Source organism: Anguilla rostrata, chromosome 6 (assembly GCF_018555375.3).
Source record: "Anguilla rostrata isolate EN2019 chromosome 6, ASM1855537v3, whole genome shotgun sequence".
Taxonomy (NCBI): Eukaryota; Metazoa; Chordata; class Actinopteri; order Anguilliformes; family Anguillidae; genus Anguilla; species Anguilla rostrata.
In genome coordinates this window covers 49919958-49937935 of record NC_057938.1, presented here as the reverse complement: position 1 = coordinate 49937935, position 17978 = coordinate 49919958, and the positions used below count along the sequence as shown (strand labels likewise).

General features: G+C 45.1%; 1 protein-coding gene across 3 annotated transcripts in view; it reads left to right on the top strand.

Annotated features, from left to right (window-relative positions):
• Window positions 1-4406: 4406 nt before the first annotated feature.
• The window catches only part of dcbld1 (discoidin, CUB and LCCL domain containing 1), a 29747-nt gene continuing 16175 nt past the window's right edge, over window positions 4407-17978 (top strand). For 2 of the 3 annotated variants that reach the window (XM_064340320.1, XM_064340319.1), the window contains exons 1-5: window positions 4407-4695; window positions 8648-8866; window positions 12402-12548; window positions 13680-13731; window positions 14330-14402. In XM_064340320.1, coding sequence (XP_064196390.1) covers window positions 4620-4695; window positions 8648-8866; window positions 12402-12548; window positions 13680-13731; window positions 14330-14402 — 567 coding nt within the window. In that variant the 5' untranslated portion in view covers window positions 4407-4619. Of the gene's footprint in view, window positions 4696-7936; window positions 7971-8647; window positions 8867-12401; window positions 12549-13679; window positions 13732-14329; window positions 14403-17978 lie in introns of those variants that run through there. The other variant, XM_064340321.1, reaches the window with a different exon arrangement.

The window sequence follows — 17978 nt, the reverse complement described above, 5'->3', positions numbered from 1 at the left end:
TCGCGTTTTTTAAAATTCTTTTCATAAATTTGGTGCCCAACGTGGGGCTGAGTATCTCCAATTTTCCACCCAATTCGATATGCAAACATCACTGCAGATTACAGTTAAGCTCGCACACTGCGGTTTTTGCATGCAGTCTACTGGCTCCTGATCAACCAGCAGGGGTCGCTAGATAGCAATAAATGCAGATCTTTGACTGAATGTACCCTCCCACAACCTAGGCGACTCAGTCTCCATTTATGTGTTGCCCTATGGAGCTACCAGCCACAGTCAGCACTGGCACGGTCCAGATTCAATTTGAGGCTCATCCATGCACCACAGCCTGGTGCTTTAACCAAATTATCTATCCAGCAGCCTGGGATTAAACATTTTAAAAGTATGAGCAGACATTCCTCATGTCTGCTCAGAAGAAAGACACAATGAACATTTTGATTAGAGGCATTTTCGGTTACAGCATCTGGGTACTCACCAGTCAACTCAGGACAGCTTCCACATTTTACAATGACTCAATGGAGCTCTAGAACACTGACTTAGAATTCTCGGGGGGGGGAAAACCTACTCTTCAAAGGATTAAAAACACATAAAAGAATAGCATTAAATTGAACAATAGAACATGCAAAGCAAAATCCAATAATTATGTTAAATTAAATCTGTTAAGACATGAATAAAAAACTGCAGCAGCAATCATATCAAGCAAAAGACCACGTACAATAAACCATATAAAGTAACATGAAGAAACGTGTTAAACACATGCACTCACACATACGGCATGAAAAACCATGAACAACGCCTAGACGTATGAGACAGAAAGTATGGCAATATCCAGATTTCAGGAACGCACATGATTTCCATGTTCTGCAGGCGCAGTAGAAACCCAATCAACGGGAAGGGTAAAGGTTTGGGAGGAAAACTGGGAGGACTACACATTTCTGGGGTTGGGTCTCATTCATGGGGTGGGTCTTTGTCTGCTCCCCTCAGCATCCTCACTCATGTACGTTCACCTATTCTTCAGGGGGGTGGGGGGCAGTGAGTGGGGGTGGCCTTGCACACAGCAGACACTGAAGGCTGCATATTTAATAAGTGGCAGGTAATGGGGAAAAATTATATAATAAAAGATCATCATTGCAAACTGCAGATAATGAATAACGTGAATATTACGACTGACGAGTAAAACAGCGCATTGAATATTTTAAAAAATGAATCACTTGATTAACATATCCTTTACAAAAAAATTTGTCTTTATTTGAATATTTTTTAATACATGCATAAAAAGAAAACCTTGAGCCGAATTATTGTGATGAAAACCTTAACCTTTCTATTCACCAAAGAGATACTTTTAAATTGTCTGCAAATTGGATATTGATTTTGAAAAGACCGTGAATGACAAAGCTTCACTGGCACCCTGGAGAAGGTGCGGTTGTTTTCTATCGTACAACAGATGTGCAGTGCCTGACCTTGGATTTTATTATGTATTTACAATATAGACATAACTATAACTGCAGAACACGATTTTGCAGCATTATCTTTCAAGGCTTATGCAGTTCTGTGTAATATATAAATAAATAAATAAATAAATAAATAAATAAATAAATAAATAAATACAATGCACTAGAAAATAAGTATTGCATTACCATTGAAAAAAAATATGCCAAAGCATGATTATTAAGCTGCTTTTGTAATTCCCTTTCATACAGTGCTTGTGGGAGCATTGAAATAGATGAATTGCTACTAGATCTTGTGTATGCAATCAATATCCAGTCTGCATCATGCATGCCCATTGTTCTGAAAGTTTTTATTTCCTCTGGTACCTTCTGCATGCCCTTCAAATGGATATAAAACTAATATTCCCCGGAACAAAGGCACAAGAGCAGTGCTCCACCAGTGCTCCATGCCGTTATGCAATTTTCATTACTTTCTCCTTACGAAGGACAGACCGCACTAAAGATAAGAGTTTGAGCGTTTATTTGCCCACAAGTGCACTTCCAAGCAATGAACGAACCGGCGGATGTGTGTACCGTGGATGTATAACTGAGACTGCTGCGCTGAGAGAGGGGGACTCAGGTGCGAGGCACCATCGCAAACATCAGGTAATTAACTCTCGACGGAAACTTCTTTGTAATCATGCATGTGGTTTCGTTTGTGCGGCGAAATGCGCCATTGCTCAATATTCATTACCATTGCTCCATGCAGTTATAACACTAAAAACATATTCATTGCTGCACCTGAACTACACAAAACTCATGGCTAAAAGTTAATGATTTAAGTTGAAGGGATAGCCCAACTCACCATATTCCTTTATTGGCTGCTTTTTCCTCTTTAAAAAAAGTACGTGTTAAAAAATATATATAAAGAACAAGTATTAGTTTTTCAAGTCAACATACAGATACTGGTGTTGGTCTCAAATAGAATGGAACTGCATTTCTTCAGGCCAATACAGATTCTTGTAAAACCACTGAAAACCACAGACTCGTTCGACTTTGCCACACAACTGATTTTGGTAGGCGGGCAATGCCTGATACTGAAGAGCACGTGTAATAATGTTAAGTATGGTGTGGGTGAGCGTGGAAGCAATGGGGGTCCTGGTTCTTTGTGTCTGATATGGGTTTGCTCTTGTGTGTGTGTCTAGGATCAACATATCTCTTCAACATATAAAAACCACATTGCTTATAGCGACATATTACGCTTTACAATTTCAGCACTGATTGATAGCTAGTCCCACACACGATATCCAGTTCTGAAGAAGAATGAATCTTTCAATATCTTTTTTCTCAGAAAATAACAAAGATAGATAACTGATTAATGTCTTTGATTCTCCAAGAGCTGCTTCATACACTGGGAGAATAAGGGTGAGCATGAACCAATGATTCTGTGATCAATAGCGCACTCTGCTGGCCATCATATATATTTTTTTCTTCACGATTGATGGTAAAACAAGAAAAGAAGGGCTGGAAATTAATTTCAAAAGCAGTCAGCCCTCTTTTCATCCCAATGATGATTCATTATTCATTATTAGCGTCAATTATCACACTGACATCGTTGGTGTTAAGTATGGTATAACACAAAATGCGAAAACTCCTACTGGCCCACAACAACTTTAACTTTCCCACACTCAAGCCGAGCTCTTTGTAACTTTAGCCATCAGGCAGCAGAAAGAGTCATTTTATTGTGATTCTGTAAATATAGTGAGAGTGCCACTGTAACAGTGTAGAACAGAGCTACACCATTCCCAAAGTCAAGATCACCTTCAGTGAGAAAATAGTTTGATTCCTGACTGAACTCATTTCACAGAGGATCCATCCAGTTCTTACATTTTAGAATCAGGTGCTTTCTCCCCAAATACCTGAGACATTTCTAGGTGTAAGTTCATCCAGCAATTCAAAATAAGGAGGGAATCTGTCTTTGAATTCTCTTCTTGTGTTCAAAGTCAGTCTGAACAGACTGAGCAGAATGAAATGCAGTGTTCACTGAAGGACACAGCTGAAGTACTTATCTTGTACATGATTACTCGCAACAATGTCTCCCACCAGCTGTATGTCACTGGTGTCCAGAGGATAAGAAAGCAGAGAATCTACCTCTAACCCGATAATTACTCTGAACTGAGAAACATATTATTTATTTACAACTGGCAAGATTCCTCAATCTTGTTTAATTTTAGCATCAACAGTGTCTTTGTACATTTCAATATAAAATTATTACACATAATTGTAACAAAGAAACTGAGTTATGATAAATAATTTTGACTCAGCAATCCAAGGGTAAATTATGTTCTTTTTTTAAATTTTTTTTTTTACTTTATCTCATCAGCTTTCACTGGTGTGAACCTGTGGAGCTCTGCCATTTGATGCTTGGGTGATTGAAAAGACAGAAAACTACCAGACTACAATACACTGTGACGTATCAGACTTGAAGCTACCATGGATCAAAACAGTGGTCATCTTGCCCAGTCAAAGTGAAAGAATGGCATCTGTTAGGTAGGTAGATGCCTGAGCTGGTATTGTACCGTCAATGTGTAATTATTTCTTGACCCAGCGGAGGGCAGTATTGTACCAGTAAATATCTGTAAACCAACCACAACCAACAGTACAGCATTTGCAATTATTATATTCCCATTTAAAATACGACACATAATTTGCATATGTATACATATTTTTTTAAGGTCTGTATTTATTATTCCAGAACTTTCATCCACAACATAAAATAATTCAAATTAATGCATAATTCTACTTTCAGTCAGCCTGAGGATATGACTTTTATAAATCAAAAGTTTTTGGTATATGTCGCCAGTCCTCTCACTCATAACTTAGTATTATAGAAAACCTTAATATACACTGTGATCGATAAATACTAGGCCTATGTGCGCTGATTGTTTCGACTATGGTGAGTGTGCTCCTCAAAAGCAGTCAGACAGGTCGAGTGACCGCTGGGTGCCGCCTGTGGGAGAAATCCGGAAGAGTTCATTCAAGGAACCAGTGTTTGGAGGGGCAAGCAGGACTTCAGTGCGGCTCGTCGAGCTCCCAAACTCAGCGAGGGAAAATCTGCACGCGAAAGGAAATGTTTTACTGAGGATTCGCAAATGTTCTCTACATCTCGTCGCTGTTTCGCAGAGATTAACAGCCGAGATGTCTGGAAACGAAAAACTTTATGGATTCTTTTTCGTTTGCTCCACACTTTCTTTGCTGTTTGGTGAGAAACCGGGTAAGTAACATTAGCTAGCGGCTAGTGAATGCAGACGTTTGGTTAAACCTGAAGCGCTCTTCGGAAAACAAAACATTCAAGACTTTTATATATTAACCATGCATAAAATGAAGTCGAAGCCGTAGGCTATTGGGACAAGGTTAGCTGTTAATTCAGAGATTTTACTGGACGTTACGCTTCTTGGAATACTTGTGACGGTAAAGGGTTAACACATTGTAGCTATGCCGACTGTTCCTACAATTTGGAACTGAACCTCTCCTGGCTGATCTGCCGGCTAAAACTATACAAAGCTGAAACATCACATGTCCGCGCTAAAAGGTTGCTGTGGGGGTTTTGTTGAGTTCCATATTTAGGCTGTGTGCCGCCAAACTGTCATTTCAACGAATTCTGGGGATTCAGAACTTTTGTCGAGGGAAATGACAAAAAACATCGATCCATGTAGTGCTTTCTTGGCGTGGGAAATGAACGAATTAATTTTCCTCAGATTACCCTATTAGTTTTGTCATCTGCTAACTTCTGCCACGACCAGGCCTGTATTGTACAAGATTTATAAATGATGGATGTTGCGCTATTGGGACAAATAAATGTAAGATAAAACTCTGCAGCAGGACGCGTTAATGCATGGGTTGAAAACCAAAACAGTTTCTGTGGTCACGACCATTTCCACTGGCAAAAATGGCAAATAAATCAGTAATTTTAAAATGTTAAATGGTTGCAGGATGGTTAAAACGTTTAATTTCATTCCGGTTAGTTCTGCTCATTTTGAAGCATTGTAGTTGCTTTTACTGTTTCAAATGATTAGAAATGGAATTCGCATTTTCATAGTCTATAACCACCTTTTAGTCATGTGCACCTTACAAGTTTGAAACGACCTCAGCCGTCGTGTTGCCATGAAGTGGTAATACTGGTGTGTAGCCTATCTTGCTTATTCAACACGTACTGCTGTTATGCTGTCTCCTGTTCGTGTGTTGCGCTTGTACGCGCTTGCCAGTTTACTTATCTGAAGTAGAGTTCGTGTTGCAACGGACTTATCAGGCGTTGGTATGGGAAGACCGCTGTCAACGTTGTTGTGCATTGAGTAGTTTTTCTTTTAATTTTCGGTGGTTGCACAGTTACACTAATAATCTATGTCGGAGTCAATGAAGGTGGTTTAAATGTTAATAAAACAGTTGCATTCTTTAAAAGGGAAAGCATGTAGACCTTTGAGGTGTTTGACTTTGCCTGGACCTGCCTCTGGGACTCTACATCACACTGACAGCGGGGTTGGCGGCCGAGATTTCATTTCACGTTCCCAGCGTTTGCCTGCCCAGAGGTCCGTTGGGTAGGCTGGGGTGTCATGGGAATGACAATGCGGCGGTCGTCCCATTGTGCCTGCGAGCCTGTGCCATTGTTGCACTGCGCCGGAGGGGACGGTCAGTCCCCTCACCGCTGAGGAATGCGAAGGAGCTCCACGCATGCCTAAGCACTCGCGCTGCAGTCCCACTACGTTCAGTGGCCCAAGGAGGGCTGCCAGATCTGTCCAGTCTGTCAGTTCTTGATGTTTCGTGTGTGCTCGCGCGCGCCCGTGCGTGTATACTGTTCGTTTAAGTTAATTGCGGTGGTTATTTGGCACCCCTGAAGTTCTGGCGTGACGTCCTTTCTGATATTACCGTGCACGTCAGGCTGCCATCGCGGTGCTCGTGCACGCACGACCATGCCCTGAGTCAGATGTGAATTTGTAATGCTTACTTGGAGCAAAAAAAAGATGTGTAGGTGTGCACACAGTGGATAATTGTGCTTCAGATGGCACGAGGACAAAGCTCTGTACTAATTAAACATATAGCTAGTGAGTCATAGAATGCAGTTTTGGTCTAAAAACGTTGCATGAAAATGTCTGTTATAAAGGCCTGTTTTGAAGTGTCAGGTAATTATCCTGTAGAATAAGTTGGTTTTGTACATTTTATCCCACACAAGTTTCTGTATTTTTCTTGTCTTTTGTAGAATGTATGCAGTTTAACAGTCTGAAAATGGAAATGGTGTCAGCATTTAAATGAACCTGTATTTTGTTCCTTTTTTGAAGAAAAGCTGTTAATATTTAATCTTGCCGTTGTTCCTCAACATGTGGTGGAGGTTATCATTGTCCTGACGCTCCATCCGAACTGTTGTTTGGACAATCTGCACCAAGTAAATGACACTTGCAGAGCTGTGTGATAACTGCTTGGCAACCTCCACCTACACACTTTCTCTGGGTGAATGCATTTAAGAAAACCTCTTTGTGCAGCTTAATGAGGACCGCCAGATTGTTATTGAAAGGAACACAGCCATTACCATTAACCCTTAAACACACTGCCCTTAAACACACTGAGTTCAGTGTTGTCGTGCAGAGCTCCATTTCATAATTCCTCGGCAGGGTAGTAGCCTTTGCAGTACTGTGGTCAGAAGTGTTTAGGTGGGGCCTGGCAGCGGTAGGATTATGATGTCAGTGGTCTAGCACCTGCTCTCAGGTAGCGGCATCCTGTTTATGTTTCTCCAGTACTTTTTCAGTCACCCGCGCAACCTCTTTTGGACTCTGGCCAACTGGTACCATAATAGGCTCCCTTGTCTGGCTGCTAACGCGCTAAGGGTGCGGTAACGACAAGCAGCGTCGAGTCGGAGCTTTTATTTTCGCAGCGTTTCCCCCGGTGAGGAGTGTTTTAGAGTTCCGCTTTGTGCTCGCCTCTGTCCAAAAAGAAAGGCCGTTGCGCTACAACGCCCGCTATTGATTTCCCGGCTTTTGTGAACAGAAAAGCAGTTAACACGTTCAAAGCGGTAGATTTCCGTTAGGCAGTTACGGGCGACGCAGCTGTGAAGCGGTCCCTTGACTGGCGTGCCGGTGCAGTCGCAGGTGTCGGCTCCTCGCCCTCCGAGACGGCTGATTAACCACAGCGTGAGCGAGGTGTGCCGTGTCAGGTGGCCAACTGTCTCGGATTCAGCCAACTGGCGTCCGCAAACTTTGACTGTCAATAATAACAAAAGTAATACATTTTGTATAAGCAGCGCGTTCCGAAAACTGACACTTTATACAGGGAAGCAAAATACAGGTGTTTGTTTTTACCTTCACGTGTACAGTTTGTCGAGTTTAATAACCACCAGCATGTACTACCTACCTAACTGTTTTCATGAAAAAAAGCCAACACTTTTTTTTGTAAGGTAAAGTTAAGGGCAAAATTTAGTTAAATCCTGACCCAGTCTTTCCTCCCACTTAACAGAATGCAGGATTTGAGGCTCAGTTTTTCTCATGGATTTTTCCCTAACTGGTACGTTCAGAGGCACACTGGTTGTGTGGAGTCACTGTATGTGTTTTGACTTGTAGCTCTGTGAAGCCAGTGTTGCCTCACCCTGACTCACTATTATGTGATTAGCATGGTTTCTGCTAGCTTTTTCTGCTGTGCCTTTGTCTGGTGCAATAAAATGTAGGCATTTGATTCCCTGTTGACCTGTTGAAACTAGTTTTATTGCCATAATTAGTAATTATCCAGGGTTGCTCATTTCTGTCACATTTTATGGTATAAGGAGACCTCTTTGCAGTTGTTCGGTTTTGTTAGCTGGCTTCATTGGCCGTTGGCTTGGTGAACATACCACTGTTTTGCGAAATATGATAGTTTGGTTAAATAAGAAAAATGTGGATTGAAACAAGCTGTGAAGTACAGAAGCACTCATGGCGTTTTGAGCAATAAAGTTCATTCAGAACACCCTTGTAACTAAAACTTGTCTAATGTAATGTTCTAAAGACTATTTTTGTAATTCCCAAAAACTAGCCTTTTCGGTGATTATTAGTTTTTCAGGATGCCAACAGTATGGTGGTGCCCAGAAAACCTTTTTTTTGTCTGTAAACATGCGTTTGTTCTCTGCAAATTCTTTGTCTGAACTTGTGAGATCGGCATTGAGTTTTGCGATCGCTCATTTCCGCCTCCTCCTCCTCCTATCCGAGCAGGAGACGACTGTGGCCACGCCGTCCTGGGCCCCGAGAGCGGAGTCATCTCCTCCAAGAACTACCCCGGCACCTACCCCAACAACACCTGGTGCCAGGTGAAGATCCGCCTGGCCGGGGGCGCCGGCGTCCTCCTGAAGTTCGCCGACCTGGACATCGAGGCCAAGCAGTGCGACTCCGACCACGTCGTGGTCCTCCAAGGGGCCTACGGCGGCGACCCCGGTGAGTCGCGGTGGGCCTTCGTCTCGGATTCGCGCGCGGAACTCACCTCATGACTGCGCTGGCTGCGCTGAGGCCTCAACGCAAGCCGGGGCTTTGTCTCGGGGAATCGCGCATGGCGACCGTTTCCGTAATCGCTCTACTGAGGTCAGCAGGGCAAAGTTGTGTACTTTTCTAATTATAGACCTGAGTGGATGCCCCTTATATAGCCGACCACCGAGCACCTAGAGGAAACAGGAATCCGTTAATGCTCTTTAGGAGGGTTGAGGAAAGGGGGCTAGAGTCGCTTCTGACCAGAGTTATTTTGGGTCAGGGAATACTTTTCTAGTTTGCTTCTAAATTGACTCAATTGGGGGTTTTCCTGTTTTTCTTTTCTTCTTAATTCTCTCTAGAAAATGTGTGCTGTGAAGAACTGTGCGACAGCCTGTTTTTAAATGGGGCCATACAAAATTAAAGTTAGATGAATCGACTCCCTGATCCGACCAGATGATAATGGGTTTCCCCCTTGAGCCTGGTTCCTTTCCGAGGTTTCTTCCCATCTGCCACAGGGAGGTTTTCCTTGCCATTGTTGCTTTAGGCTTGCTCCTGTGGGGGTTTAGGCCAGGGTTGTCTGTGAAGCATATTGTGACAATCGCTGTGAAATGCGCTGTATAAATACAATTTGATTGATTGAATTTGATTGATTGATAATAGGCGGACCTGCTTAAATGAAAGTTTATAAGTACCGTCACTGATAGCGGAGCTTTCTCTGCCTGAACTGTGTTGTTTGCTGGAAGACCTTGCGCTGGTCAGGTGTGTAGTCAGAAGTGTCGGATTGTGTGGAATTGGCGGTAAGCTGGCCGCGCACCTTCGAACCCCACAGGCCCGATTTAGGTAGCCGGACCTTGTTAGCCGCAGCCGCCAGCTTCAGCTCCTGGGGGAGTTCACCACAAATGAGAGATCCACATGTCTGGGAGTCTATTTTTGCGTCTGTTTTTCCCCGCAGGACTCAGGAAAGGGGGCAGGTGGTCAGGAAGTCATTGTGTTTGGTGTTTAGAGGAGCGGTTGCCTGTTCTGCTCCTAAGGACCGCAGCAGGGGCCCAGTGTTTGTAACGGGTCAAAGCAAAATGGCTCAGATTTGGTCTTAACTGACTAGCCTGCTTATCAGCAAGTCGTATTAGTTATCTGGCGAACAGTAATTATGCGATCAATTGTTTGTCATTATTGGTTCTATAATGACAAATCAATTGAACACAACTATTGTTTGGCAGAAAGCTGATAATATAGGACCATAAAATTAGCTGAAAAATCAATTCATTATACAAATTGGTTAAATTGAACATTGATACACAGTACAAACTTAAGGGGCAGGCATTAGTGGAAATGTCAAACTCAAAGGAACCAAAATGTCAGTTATTGCTCTTTAGTCAGTTAGAAGCTCTGTCAAAGCTAGCTACTTTAGAAGTGCGTTATCTAGATTTGGAGAGGCCTATTTATTGGAGACCTATTGTTGCTCGTCGCTAATTAAAGACACATTTTTAAACGAAGTGTTCATTTTTTAATTTCCTGTTGAGTGTCCTTGACAAAGCTTGGGGTCAATAAGGCGTAAGGAAGCGTTTCTAAAGACCAGGCGTTTGGTGGACCTCATCTTGCGTGTTAGCCCGTTCCTGCCCTGAGGAAGAGTCGGGAGAGACGAGGAAGGAAAAGAGGAGACGCACGCGGGAATTACTCATCCCGGCCCGTCAGACGGCGACTCGGCGGGGCTTCTGTTTTTCGGGACGCGGGGCTAGAGCGGCCTATAACAGGCAGCGTTTATCACCCCGCGTCTCAGGCAGGGGGTGGGGGGTTTTTGGGGGAGTGAGGGGTTTTTTTGGGGGGAGTGAGGGGTTGCGCTGTCTCGGCAGTCACACGGTCCTGTGAGTAATGGCGACTGCCGTGTCTGGAGAACCCAGGATGTCACGGGATCTCAACCGAAAACCAGCCTGGGGGGCCGAGCTGTCGCTAATGCCGCCCGCGCCCCGCTAGCACGGTGGAAAGAGACTTTCCCAGCGCATGACAAACAACTGTGGCGAAAAATTTTTATGATGCATCGCCATGTGATTCAAGCCATGTACAGGAAGTGTTTTGGACCAAATTACTCAGATTGAATGGTTGAACATAGTTTACATACATTGGATTCTAAAGAATTTGGGATGGTCCTCAAATGGCATGTGTCATTACTTACATACCTATGAATCATATTTTCCAAATTTGAACTTAATTTAAATAATGCATAAAATCCCCTAATTTGAATATATGTTATGAACCGCCATTGCTAAATATTACTCCTTCTGTTAAGAGAGAGTGTAGCTTACCAAAAGCAGGCTTCCTGGAGTATTTAACCGTGTCAGTGTGTTTACCACTGACCAGTCAGAAAAATAATAAAATAGCCCAGTGCATACGATTATGCCAAATCTAGGAAGACAAACGTTAGGAGGAATGGGTTTCCCTCAAAAAGTTTTAGTGAGCTCTGTAGCACATTGCAGTGCCAGTACTTTGATTTTGATATCAAGTCGAGGTTAACCGATCCTCTGAAAACATGCCGGAACACGAAACGCGTTTTTCGTCCGTCGAAGTTTCACTCCAATTACGACGTTTCGCGCCGTTGAAAGTTTGGTCGTGTCGAATCGGAGTCAGACGTGCCGGGTTCTGAGCTCCACCGCCAGTCACCTCGGGTCTTTGTAACGTCGGATTAAGGGGCAGGCATGACGGTCTTTCGCAGGAAGAGCCGCCGCCTGTCGGGGCGATGAGCCGCGCATTGTGTTTCGGGCGCGTCAGGTGAAAGATGGGAGCCGTCGAGACGGAAGCTCCATTATAGCCGGGCCTCGCCACGGCAACGCTCTCTTTGAGATGGCCCCGGGGCCCCCTGGGTGTCTTTACCTCCTTTTGTCCACTGTACAAATTATTTATAGTCCTAATTCCGGCCTCGGGCGCAAAAGGGGAAACATATTTTCTCCTTTGTTTGAAAGGGAGGGAGGAAGAGGGGGCTCGGGTGACCGTTTTCAGGGCAGTGCCGTTGACCTCTGGTGAGACATCTCACCTCAGGACCTCATTATCTTTGTACCGCAGACGATCTCGCTGAAAGGATCTCCCACACCCTTTGGGATGATGTCAGCAGTATCTCACAGTGCTTCTGGGAGTTGCTGTATTTCTGTATCTTGCCTTAGGACTGCTCTGTAAGGGTCCTCATCATCATCATCCTTCTCCTCATCCTCCTCATCACCATCATCATACCCCAGACATACCCCATCTTGCTGAAAAGAGTTTGACACATTGTTATTTTGGGATGATACTTTTTTTTTTTTTTGTTGGCAGTGTAGTATCAAGGCTCTGCATATCAATAAGTTACTTGAGGATCTTTGTTAAAATTTTCAATGGAGACTCACAAGAAGTAAATTAATACAGTTCAGCATCTTCCAAGGGCTTCCAGGCTGGAAAAAGCCGAAGTGGTTTTTAGCACGTGGCACTTTCAGAACCTTGCGTCTGCTCTTGAGTGACAGGCTGCTTGACGGTGTTTCAGTGTTCGGGCCGTCCTGTGGGAACCTGAAGACGCAGCCCAGAGACACGGTGCTCGTCGACTCCAATGAGATCACCGTCCAGTTCCAGAGCGGAGTTCACATCTCTGGCCGAGGGTTTCTCCTGTCCTACGCTACGAGGGATCACAAGGGTGAGGCCCAACTCTCCTGCTTGTCGAACTGCAGCCATTTTGCCTCGTTTCGTTCAGTTAACGTGTGTGCTTTCAGCGTTGTTAACCCTTGAATGCGTAAGATCACAAATATGTGATTAGAATGTTCTAAACATTCTAGAATGTTTGGAATGTTGAACAACTACTGGTAACTGAAAACAGTGGAGCTCTAGAACACTGACTTGGAATGTTGAAGAAACATTCCAAAACACCTACTCTTCCAAGGGTTAAATAGATTTTGGTAATATAAAATAAAACATAATACTGCTCTGCTCCAGGTGCTAGATTTTGCATGTGCAGGTGTGGAGAGCCTTGGGCTGATGACACCGATTTCATAGCTTGGAACTGTTATTTGCAAATCAAATGGCTCTTGCACATTAAGCTGGCGAGGAATGTCTGCATTGCTGGGTCACACAGGGTTGAAGGATCTCTTTCACGTGTAATAACCATGGCGGATGGCAGGTGTCGATGTTGGAAATGTAATTGCTCCGCGTCCTCTGCGCGTGACGCTTTTGTGGGCTAGCGGTCGCTGCCTCGGGGCGGCGGGGCCTGTGCAGGGGCATGTCTCTGTTCCTCTCCTCAGGGTAAATCCCGCAGGATCGCGGATCCCCTGACGGTCAGCGCATTGACACGTTTCAGCAGCTTAGCGCTCTGCCTGGTCTAAAACCGCTGATATCTTCCCTCACACCCTCCCCCGGAAACGGCCCGGCTACCCCCAAAACATTCTCGCAACGTTACCGGAATGTTTTGTGAATGTTATAACATTGCCACTGCACGGCAGCAGCATTGCGAGAACATTGTGTGTTAGCTGGGGAACGTTCTTTGTGCTTTGGATGTGTCGGAGCTTTTGCTCTTCTCTACCCTGTTGTGTGTGGTGTGTGCGGTGAAAGTGAGGACACGCGTGTGGGTCCCTGGTCGGTTGGCGTGCGATATGTGTGCGTCTGTGATAGGGAAAACAGAGGAAAGGAACTGGGTACGTTGTCCTGTTTTGGTGTTTTTTTTTAATGGCTGTTCTGCGGTTGGTTGCCTGTGTATGCTCCATCCTACCAGCCTGTATCGAGCCGTCGCCTTGTCTGCCTCCTACAATGTGTCTCCTGTTCTGTCTCTTCCCAGATCTGCTCACCTGCCTGGACAAAGGCAGCCATTTCTCAACCTCAAAGTACACGTGAGTCCTCTGCGTTTAAATCGCCGCTTGCGTCTGTCTGTGTCTGTCCATCCGTCTGTCCGCCCGCCCGCCCTTCTGTCTGTCTGCGTGCGTGGGTGTTTGTGTGTGTTCTTAGTCTCTGGAATTCAGACAGTGCTGACGTGATGTCTGGCTGGTCACTTATGAGACAGCGTTAGGCCTGTAATAGAGTGTCTGGGACGACAGTATTGCAGGTAGTCTCCTGAGTGTGTAGCCGTGTGTCTGAAGTGGCCAAAAGGCCAGCAGCCTTTCGTTAGATTTCTTCTCTAGAAGACACATAAACGAACGACAACATTTTTGCTATTTTCGCCATGAATAATATCTCTTCAGATAATCATTAAGGCATTACTGTATTAGTCACACTGTTTATGTTTGCCTGTGTTTTCCGTGTTCATGAGGCCGTGAAGCAATCTAAATTTGCCTGTTGTTGTCTCTGTGCTAAGCTAACACAGACGCTCTCACGGGTGTGTGAATCATGGAAAGATGTCGCACCGGTGTACTAATATGGAGCGGAGCTGTTTGGCAGGATGCAGAGAGAAGGTGCTCACGGAGCGTGCCGCATTGTTGTCCCGTCTTACAGGAAGTACTGTCCGGCAGGATGCAAAGCGGTGGCCGGGGACGTGTCCGGGGACGTTGCGCAGGGCTACAGACACGTGAGTGAGAGAGTGTGTTTTTCCTCTTTGCCCTCTTTCGGCTGCCACGAGGCACACTTTGGGGATTTGGCCAAAATCAAAGTCTCAAAAGTCAGCTTTCCCCCCCCCCCCTTTACAAATGTGGGCGAAAGGGGCTTTTACAAGCCAAGCGTGCAGCCCCTGCAAACGTGGCCCCCGATCTGGGCCCTGACAGGTTACGCCTGCCCCCCCCCCCTTCCCAAAACCCCCACCCCCACCTGGCCGCACACTTGTTTGTTTACAGTCGCCCACTGCTGTCTTCCGTCAGGACGAACATCTGCTCCCCCGGCTCTAAGAGCGGGGGCCGCCTCTGCACAGGTGCGGAGGGTGGAGTGAACGGGGGTGGAGGTGGGGGTTGGGCGGGGGGGGGGGGCATGTTTGCTAAGAAACGCAGGGGCCAAAGGTTCCGCTGCTTTATTGTGCCCCCGCAGCCTGTTGTCTGTTTGGTGCGGAACTGTTTTGCTGCTCTCGTGATTTTTATCAGGAGAGGAAGAGTTTGCTGTGTTCCTGCAACAAGGCCTACGCAGCCCTGAGGAAGCGGGGGTGGGGTGTGTGTGTGTGTGTGTGTGTGTGTGTGTGTGTGTGTGTGTGTGTGTGTGTGTGTGTGTGTGTGTGTGTGTGTGTGTGTGTGTGTGTGTGTGTGTGTGTGTGGTGTGTGTGTGTGTGTGTGTGTGTGTGTGTGTGTGAGTGATTGTGGGGGGGGGGGTTGGGGTGGCTTTGGCCTGCGGGGGCATTGTTACCCGTAGTTTGGTTCTTTCACAGCGTCCTCAGACAGAAAGCTGTTTATGTAACTGTGCATACTTCTGCCGCAGATTACGGTTGGCCGTTTTTGTTACATCACAAGCCTCCCCAGTGGCCCGAGGCAATGGGTGGTTTAATGGGCCTCTGTGGTCACATACTGCAACATGCCGAGCTAACGACCATGTGCTGGTAACTGAGTCGGCACACGCTGTACACCCAATTCACAGATTTTTTACTTTGTAAAAAAAAGTTTATATATTCCAGCCTGTTAAATACAGTGTGCGCACAGCTTAGGAAATGAAGCTCACTGTTTCCCCTTCCATTCAGCCCAACCAGCAAGAAGAGCCATGTTATTACATCATTTCACAAGTGTGTTTTGTACAAAAGAAAGCAGAACATCCGAAGCCGGGCCATTGGCTCCAATTATTTTTCTGTCACAACTGAGTTCTGGTGTATTTTCAGAGTATTCCATCATTTATTCTAAAAAGAAAGAAAGAAAAAGGATCTTTCACCATATCCTGAGCGTAGGTAGACCTTTCCTGTCCAGCCGTGCGGAGGAGCAGAAGATGATGAGTGATATTCCTGTAGTCTGAGTAATGATGACCTGTAAAATCCCTCAGGGTTAATTCAGCTCAGAGTTGGACTCTACACCAGGTTCAAGGTACTCTGTCCATTTGAATTTATATTAAGTAAGCCATTTAACGCTCTTATCCAGATGAGTGCCAACAAAATAAAAATACCTGTGGAAGAGATGTTGGAGTTTTAAAATCATTTTTCAAATGTATTTTTGTTTTTGGGATTGGAGAATATTGGGTAGATGGGTGAAAATATTGGAATTGGGATGGACAAGGGGGGGGGTTTGTGAGAGATGGGTCTTCAGGTTAGGTCAGAAGCTAGAGAGGGACTCTGGTGTCCTGACTGTGGTGGGCGGGTCGCTCCACCGTTGGGGAGCCAGTAGAGAGTAGACTCAAGGCCGGGAGCCGCGATGACCAGGTTGTCGCGGGAGGAAACGCTCGGCGCCTGGCAACAGCAGAGCGTAGAACACGGGTTGAGGCGTAGGGCTGGACCATGACCTGAAGGTATGGGGGCGTAGGTCCTTTAGCAGCTGTTTACACCAACACCAGAGCTTTTGGATTTGAAGGTGGCCAGTGGGAGCCTGCGGAGGAAATGCATGACGGAGGGGGTGGTGGGTGGGAGGTGACATGGAAAACTCTGTAGGAGTTGATTTTCCGCAGAGGATTTTGCTGTGTGCGCGGGAATCTTCCAGGAAGGAAGCTGAAGAGCTCCTATCTGGAGGGGGTTTTCCCGAGCCCCCCCAGAGGAGACTGCCCTCGGGGCGGTGTGTGGCTCTGACGATCGGTCAGTTTGCCTAGCCCCTCAGGCTTAGGGGAGACAGCGGGAGGAAGTGGGTCTGGGGGGGTCTACAGCGGTCAGCTATGGGAGGAACAGGCAGACCTGACCTGTGTTCTGTTTGCTTTCAGATTTAGGCTGACAACATAAACTTTGTGGGTTACGCCACAGGTTATATTTCATTGGTTCTGCCTCTACTGGTGGAATTTTCGTTACATTTTTCATGCTTATCTGGGTGTGAGGGAGGTCACTATTGGGGGTTTATAGGAGTACCTATTCATGTGCCATACATACAGTTTTATTATCTTTATGCTTAGGGTGGTCTGTATACTATGTTTTTAGTTGCTAGTTTTGTCAATAGCCAATTTATTTGCAGATTAGTTTGCTGTACTTCAAATATGAAGGCAGAAACTTCAGCATCTTTGTTTCAGTTGAATAAATATGCACACTTGATTTGCTTTTAAATAAACACCATTCTGTAATTATGATTTGATTTCAAGTATCCTACTCTATTGTAAAAGGCAATGTACCAACTGCATTTGCATACATTATCCAATCAAACGGCTGATTGGCTTCTCCTATTACCTGCAGGCCACCTCTATATAAAGCTTTGTTTTGTGCACAGATCTTTCATATACAATCTTCCGTTGGGTAACCATATAAAATATTACCTTGAGATAAAATGTAGAAGTGAACTGTTGGTCAAAGCTGTCATTGGTTAATGTGCCTATACGAGCGCTTGCAGCACCATTTACAACCTGGTGCTAAAAGAGGTCTGTTTGCCACAGCACGCTGGGGGTTAATGATAAGCTTTGGTTCAAATGTGCCCACTTTGATAACTGAATGCATTCAAAAGCACTGCTGATCTACTCTTCCTGCGTCATATGTAAAGGACTCTGGATACACGCTGCCCCCACGGTTCACCTTAATTAGAATGCATCATGTATGAATGCGCTCGCTGAAGGAATAGCATGTTCCTCTTAGCAAAGGTCACCTTTTCATATTTAAAAAAGGAACCTTGTTTGGAGGATCACCTGCGGGGACTTTACCCACAGTGCTCTCTGCCCCAGTGAGAGGCAGGCCCTGCAGTGCTTGTTTACATTAGCCTCCTGCTCTATTGGATATTTACTGACCTGGTGTTCACCAGTGCCCGTTATGGGTTTTTTAAAATACAATCCCATTATTCTTTTATGTGTTTGAATGATCAGAGTTTTCTTTTTTGCTAGGGTTCCGAACTCTGTCCAGTATCCCTGATTGATTTAATTGGAAGGTTTAAAATGAAGAAGATTTTCATTTTACAGAACTGCAATGATTACTGTGGGCTTTGGCTAAATGTTTTATTTTTTGTCAAGACAAAAGAGTAAGGTTGTGTGGTGCACAAATTCTCCATGCATCAAAATTCATAAGTTGCCTCAAGACTGGATTTCTTTCAGTGCTGTATCTAATTTGATGAAATGGCACATAATT